The sequence below is a fragment of the Sander lucioperca genome, chromosome 19, assembly GCF_008315115.2.
Source record: "Sander lucioperca isolate FBNREF2018 chromosome 19, SLUC_FBN_1.2, whole genome shotgun sequence".
In the NCBI taxonomy this organism is placed as follows: domain Eukaryota; kingdom Metazoa; phylum Chordata; class Actinopteri; order Perciformes; family Percidae; genus Sander; species Sander lucioperca.
The window spans coordinates 2,832,893-2,840,392 of NC_050191.1; the positions used below are offsets into that span (position 1 = coordinate 2,832,893).

Here is a 7,500-nt window from a genome sequence, read left to right on the forward strand (position 1 = left end):
TTCTAGTCTCTTCTCTCCTCTGTGACAGTAAACTGAAGATCTTTGAGTTGTGAACAAAACAAGACATCTGATGACGTCATCATCTTAGACTTTTTGGGAAACTCTGATCCACATTTTAGAGACCCAACAACTCATCCATTCATCCAGACAATAATCCACAATAAAAATATGAATGAAGCTCTAATCATCTTCCTGTGTCTTTGATAAATAAACTACAGGATGTCTCTTTAGATGGAGCTCTGCTAACAGTTTCCACCTGCTTCTAGTCTTTGTGCTAAGCTAGGCTAACACATCTTCACTCTTCCTCCTTTGTCTTTCCTTCAGGTTTCCCTCCCTCCATGCAGCGAAGCACTTTGGGGCATCAGTTTGACCCCCAGCAGTCGGCACCACCCATGTCCCCTCACACAGCACCGGGGGGGCCCATGCACCACGGCTCCTACCAGCAGGGGGCCTCCTACGGCCAGTACGGCCCCCCAGGTAACACATCTGTGTCCATGCTCGGGTACTTTTTTGGCAGAAAGTCAGAAATATTAAGGATCTTGTAATGTTGTCACTTAATTTAACGGTGTAAAACCTAAAGGGTCCTATCCTGCACCCGGTGCAGCTTAAAGCCCGACCCAAGTGTCTTTGCTAGTTTCAGACCGTCCAGCGCCCACGTCGTTTAAATAACAAATGCACCTGCACCCATCTGTGGCCCATGGTCTTACAGGGAGGTGTGTTCAGGTGCATTCTGGGCGTGCTGGTCTTACAGGGAGGTGTGTTCAGGTGCATTCTGGGCGTGCTGGTCTTACAGGGAGGTGTGTTCAGGTGCATTCTGGGAGTATTACTATCTTGAGGCAGCAGGAAGTGATCGCACCATTGACCAACAAAAACCTGGTCTAAAGTCAATAACGCAGCATTTCATTGTTATTTTAACAGAGCATTAGTAAAATGCTCCTAGGCTCGTGCACACTATGCTTGTTACACACACAGGGACGCACAGCAGCACACACACATGCAGAAGATTACAAATAAAAATATTACGGTGCAAATCCTCCATCATAACAGCAATGCTCCAAGGTCCAAACGCGCCTGGCTTTTAAAGGGAATGGGAGATGATCTCTGATTGGTTGATTTCATGTTACGCCCAAAACACACCTCTGATTAATGAAGACACTAAGTACAACCCTTTAGAACCATGCACCCGGCACACGGACCCTTTTTACTGCTGTCAAACTAGCAAAAGTGGATTTGGACACGCCCTAAACACACCTGCACCAGGCGCTTCACGCCGTGACCTCAGATGGTTAAAATAGGACCCTCAGTGCATCTTCTTACCTTTCTAACGGAATATCATTTAACCGTTTACTTTAGCTTTGTCTGCTGTCTTTGAGTCCACAAAAGGAAGGTCATATCTGTGAATTAGCTGTGCGCCACTCTTAGCCGTACTCGCCCCTACACCTAGTGTCCAAAATTAACTTTTTGGCCCACTGGCCAGGTTGGCAGGTAGATGGAAAAAAATCCAACGGCCAAGCATATTTTTTACCGGCCAAAATATGAAATTGCGTTCTTATTTTTGGTAACATACATCACAAAACGTTGTGGTCGTGGCTGCAAGTCCTGCTGGTTTATCCTCTGTTTCACCGTGCTTACTTGGGAAAACTGGCTGCCAAAAATTAGCAGGAGGTAAACGCTGGCTATCAGGAAACAGAAGTGACATGAGGCATGGCGTTCCGGTTATTGTGCGTGTGTCGGCCCTCCCGTGACAATGACCAACAAGCATAAGCTAACAAAGCTGGTAGACGTAGCGTCTATGGTGGTTGTGGTACAGCTACCACAGCTGTAACATATATATGATAAACGGGTCAGGGGTAAGGCTAATCAAATTTTAAACTGCCCTGATCACCCACTCTTTGGGGAGTTTACTCTGCTCCCCTCAGGTCGCCGTTTTAGGCTACCTATTGGCATTTTTCCATTACATGGTACCTGCTCGTCTCGCCTCTACTCTACTCGCCTCGACACACTGTGCGTCCGTTTTCCGTTGCAGATTTTAGTCCCACCTCAGCGTGGCTGGTCGTCTTTATGCCGGCTCGACGCACACACCAGCGCACAAGTATAACATCAGGCCACTTGAGCTTGTTCTACAGTTCTGTGGAGGCTCCACCAGAGCTTTCTCCGTAGCCTGTGTAATATGTGGCCTGATGTTTATACTTGTGCGCTTGTGTGTGCGTGGAGCCAGCATGTGTGTGTGTAGTTAGGCTACGGTGAAAGCTCTGCTGGAGCCTCCGCAGAACTGTAAACAAGCGGCGCCGTAGTAAACTGCCGTGACCTAACGTACACACACACAGAACGTGGAAGGTGTGTTGTTGCCAGAAGACACATTTAGTTTCTAAAGAAGCTGGAGGCAGCAAAAAAATACAAACAGCTGGCTGAACTATTTAAAAATATATATATATAAAATAGCGGGTTTGTTCAGGACACCCCCGTCTGTCGCTTTCACGTCACCTTTTTGGCTCGCCTCAGGTCGCTGGGAACCTCGACTGGGGACGTACTAAATAAAGTACCTGTTAGCAGGTACCAGGTACTTTTTTCGTAATGGAAAACCAAAAAAGGCGAGTAGAGTCGAGGTGAGTCGAGCAGGTACCATGTGATGGAAAAGCGCCATATGTTGAGAACTAGACGTGCTAGGGATTCTTTTATTCCTGTGGCTGTTAGGAACCTGAACTCACTTGTTTGACATCTCTTGAAAATGTTTATACACTATGTGATTTTTATTTATTTATTCCTGTCCATGTTCATTATGACAGATTTACCTGAGTACTGTCCAACTGGATTCTGTCATTGGTTTTGGGGGAATGAGTGTCTCCATTGATGTGTATCCTGTGTTGTGTTTACAATGTTGTTGGCATCTGGTGGTGTATGTCTTTTAGACATTCTGCTGCCCACTAAGTATCCTTTCCTAAGGATAAATAAAGTGGAACTTGAACTTGAAGCTCCGATGTGCTGAGACGGGCCGGGTTCAGACCGCTGAAACGTTTCCCTTTTTAACGAGTTAAAACGATTTAAAACGTCCATTGTTTCCATTGTCACGAGTCTTCGGCCTGAACTGAGCTTTGGAAAAAACACTTTTATGAAAGTATCTGTAGTAGTAGTAGTGGTGGTGGTAGTAGTGGTGGTGGTGGTGGTGATAGTAGTAGTAGTAGTAGTAGTGGTGGTGGTGATAGTAGTAGTGGTGGTGGTAGTAGTAGTGGTGGTGGTGGTAGTAGTAGTAGTAGTGGTGGTGGTGGTGGTGGTAGTAGTAGTAGTGGTGGTAGTAGTAGTAGTGGTGGTGGTGGTGGTAGTAGTAGTAGTAGTGGTGGTGGTAGTAGTAGTAGTGGTGGTGGTAGTAGTAGTAGTGGTGGTGGTAGTAGTAGTAGTGGTGGTAGTAGTAGTAGTGGTAGTAGTAATGGTGGTGGTGTCTACACTGCACTGTATTTCTGTACTTCTGGTTGGACACAAACTGCATTTCATTGTCTTGGTACTTGTACTCTGCCCAATGACAACAAAGTAGAATCTAATCTAATCAAGCTTTAAAACAGGTTTTCCCTTCTCGCCCTCTTTAGGTAACTACCCTCGACCCCCCCACTATGGCGGGGCCCCCAGTGCCAACTACAGCGGCCCGGGCCCCGGCTTAGCCAACAGCCTGGGTTTGAACGCCAGTAGTCCCATGCACGGCCAGGGCCCGTCCACTCCGGCCGGTCGCGGCCCGGGGCCCGGAGCCGGGGGCCGGCCTTACCCCGCCGGCGGAAGCACCATGGCTCCCACTTCCCCTGGCATGCCACAGCCCGCCGGGCAGGGCATGGGGCCCCCGGGTCCCAACGCCAGCAGCAAACCGCCTGAGGTCGGCCCCAACGCCGGACCTAGTGCCAACTCCAACGCCGCCCAGAGCAGGTGAGTCTGGAAAACCAGACCTAGCAAGGACCCAGTTTACAGCACTCACAACAAAGTTGAGAAAGTGACTAACGGAAGCATTCTACAGCAGCTTTTTATGATTAAGATGAAGTCATAATACGAAGTCGCTGGTATCTCTGGTCAGGCAGGGCATGTCCTCCGCCTGCTCTGCCATCAGGAGCATCCTGTGCTTTTCACAAGGTCAATCAGTAGTGTCTCCAGGATTTATCTCGTGAGAGCAGAAACAGTATTTTTGCAAACAGTTTAATATTAACAGAAGAGAAAAGAGTAGTCATAATTTTCTGACATTGGTGCAACAACATCAGTACAAGTTAAAAATCAGCACAAAGCACATTTTTCTTCGTTTTAGCTACCCAGACACCCACCTCCCCCCTCCCAAACACCCACCAACTCGCCACATAAGTACACAAATACACCTAATACGGAATAAACAATTATCACAACACCACCTGAATGTTGTGGGTTTTTATAGCGATTTTTTTGGGAGACATTTTTGTCAATTTTTTTGACGTCTTTGCTGCTTTTTTCCAACGTATTTGCTGCTTTTTTTTTTTTGTTATCTTTATATTTTTTCACTCATTTGGACTGCTGGTGCCCTAGCATTTGCCTGTCCTGCCTACGCCACCGGCCGGCCCCGACCACTAGTCCTGGAGACAGATGCTTTCTTCCTCCTAAACCTGTAACCGCTGTAGGGAGTTATGTCTAGAATAAGGCCCTAAGGCCTGTCAAATCTGACTCCAATTTCTTAAAGGAACACGCCGACTTATTGGGAGTTAGACAAGTCGATACATACCCTTCTCATCTCCGTGCGTGCTCTAACGCTGTCTGACGGTTCCAGCGACATCAGGCCAGCACAGAACATGCAGGTGTAAACAAACCGGGAACTATATTCTCAGGCGGAAGAATATAGTACTTGGGTGGAATGATTTGCTTTGCAGCAAACCTGTCTGAGAATATAGTTGTTTTATGTTGTCTGTTTTTGCTGTATATTTTAAATATGGAACTTTTGTACTGCTGTCTTGGCCAGGACTCCCTTGAAAAAGAGATTCTGAATCTCAGTGGGATTTCTCCTGGTTGAATAAAAAAGTAAAAAAATACAATATACAAAAAAACAATAGAAATAGCTGCTCGTGATAAAATCTAAACCCGGTTTCTTGTGTGGCGTCCAGGCAGGGCAGCTACCTGGGCATGGCCCCGATGGGAGGAATGGGAGGAGGCCCGTACAGCCAGCAAACAGGCAGCAACTCTGGGAGGATGACTCCGCAGGGACCCCCCTACAACGCTGCATACTCAGGTAATATGGAATATGCGGGATATTTATGCAATTTTATGTGAAAATTGCGGGAACTTGCAAAAACTGCGGTTTCATCGTGGCTTCATCGCGGGGTTTGCAGCTTTTTGATAATCAGAATCAGAAAAAGCTTTATTGCCAAGTACGTTTACACACACAAGGAATTTGTCCTGGTGCTGTAGGTGCATGTCACATTAAAGCAACACGCACAGACACACCGAGTCGCCATATGCGGCGCCATCACAACTCTCTCTTAACTCTCGCAGGGACAGATACAGCATGACATGAGGAGAGGAGAGGGGAAAAAAAGCAACTCTCAGACTATCCTCATAGAGATAAGAACAGTGTGGGAACAGGAAAAAAACACCTCAGCACGTAAGCACACAAGCAGTACATTTGCACTGCTGCACATAACATAACATAACATAACATAAATGTACAGTTGCACATTTAGCGGCGAAGGCGTGGGACTCGGGAGGGGGTAGGTTGGGGGAGTTTGGCCTGCTGAGAAACGCACAGCCCGGCAGTCCCACTAGTGACCCAGTCCGCAGAATGTTATAGCGATAACACAGCACGTTGCCGTGGTGACACCCTTGCACAGTCCAGAACCGATACGACAATCAGCAGGCAGTGGGGAAGATGGGGGAGGAACCAAGAGCGTCTCGCTTGCAGAGCCCCAACAGGGTGACTGTTTGTTCCAAGAAGCGGCCTCGGCAAGACCGTTCAGGATAAGGGAGCCGAAAGATTAAATTTGTTTGGTCTACACGAATGGCTGCTCTAATTTAAACATTCATTCTATTGTTCAACTGTTCAACTGGTCAATTTTTCTTTCCAAATCCATGACCTTCCTCATGATGGTATCCAAGCCGCGGGTCATTACCATGTTGTTTTCCATCACGCGATTAATAGTTCCAGTTTGCGAACTGATCGCTTTTCCGACAGCTTCAGTCAGGCCAGGCAGCTTCCTTGGGCTTTGGACAGCTACCAAAGTCTTTCCAATTTCTCGATAAACCAGAGCGAAGCATCCTCCAATCAGCAGCATTCCAGTTATCAGGGTTCTGAATAGGTAGATATCCTCAACGTCCTCCACGGAAAGAGCAGAGAGACACACGACACGCCATTTCTCCCAGCCGTCCATCGTATACCCCGCAGCAAACGTCCCGTCAGGACATGCTGGCTCACCCGAGCCAGTGCTCCTCCTCGAACAGTGTCAATTGCGTTGAGAGACCAGTTAATCAGTTCCATGATTTTTAGGTATTTGTGGAGCCTTGCAGGGAGAGTCTCTAAAAAGTTAACAGACAACACAAGACAAGATAGCAAGCAGGGTAGGCCTGGGAGGGAGAGGGAGAAAAAGCGACCGCCTTCGCTGAGAGCTGGAAAGAGATGTTCACGTCGCGTAATTACGTCACTTCATAACGTTCCCATGGCAACAGGGGAAAATGTCTGCTCTTGTGTGAAGTAAACGCAACATTTTTCAACTTTCTGCTAAGATATATGGGACTTTTTTTTTTTGCAACGAAAATGCGGGGATTATGAAATCATGCAAGCCCCGCATATTTTGCGCGGAAATCTGCAATTTATGCGGCGAAAGTGCGGCGTATTTGAAAAAAAATGCGGCCCCCGAAATAAATATGCAGACTTTGGCTGATTATGCGTTGAATTATGCAATTGCATAATCACGTTTTTCTGGAGGGACTGTTCTCATGTCGCTTAAAGCTCCAGTGTCCAACGTGTTTAGTTGTTCATTATCAAAATCTGTATTGCCCTTCAGAAACTTGTCCTTTTTCATGAATATTGACCACCACCATCAATTCACAGTATTCCTATTAGCTTAGAATTTTAACATTTGCGTTTGCATGAACTGGGGTAGACGCTCCATAATGAAATACGTTAGCCGGTAAGAGACATACAGGACAGTTTTCGACTCACAGCTGCTGCTGTTGCTTCCCGGCCCCGGCAAGTTTGAAGAAGGAAACATGGAGGACCACACGTATTCAAAATCCAAATGTCAGGAACAGGAGTCTCCTCCTTCGCCCAGAAAAAGAGACCGGCGTCATCTGAAAAAAGAGTGAACGTTGAAGCTGCTTTGGACGCACACACCAAATCCCAACTAGTTAATTATCCTCTGGACCGCCGCAGTCTCCTTTTCTTTCTCTCTCCTTTCCGTCGGGTGGCGAGCGTGCCCACTCGTGGCGTCCACGCCACTCTCCGACATGAACTCATGCATGAACTCCAACAACGACGGCTGATAGACGGCCTTTTGTACACCTTCGCTTTTT

The 7,500-nt window shown here is 47.1% G+C and overlaps 1 protein-coding gene across 1 annotated transcript in view; it reads left to right on the forward strand.

The window, feature by feature from the left end:
* LOC116061229 (AT-rich interactive domain-containing protein 1B-like) overlaps window positions 1–7,500 on the forward strand; it is a gene marked incomplete at its 5' end in the record, with an annotated part of 48,824 nt that overhangs the window by 18,611 nt on the left and 22,713 nt on the right. The window contains 3 exon segments of the mRNA XM_031315275.2: window positions 325–477; window positions 3,582–3,909; window positions 5,100–5,224. Of these exon segments, the coding sequence (XP_031171135.2) occupies window positions 325–477; window positions 3,582–3,909; window positions 5,100–5,224 (606 nt within the window).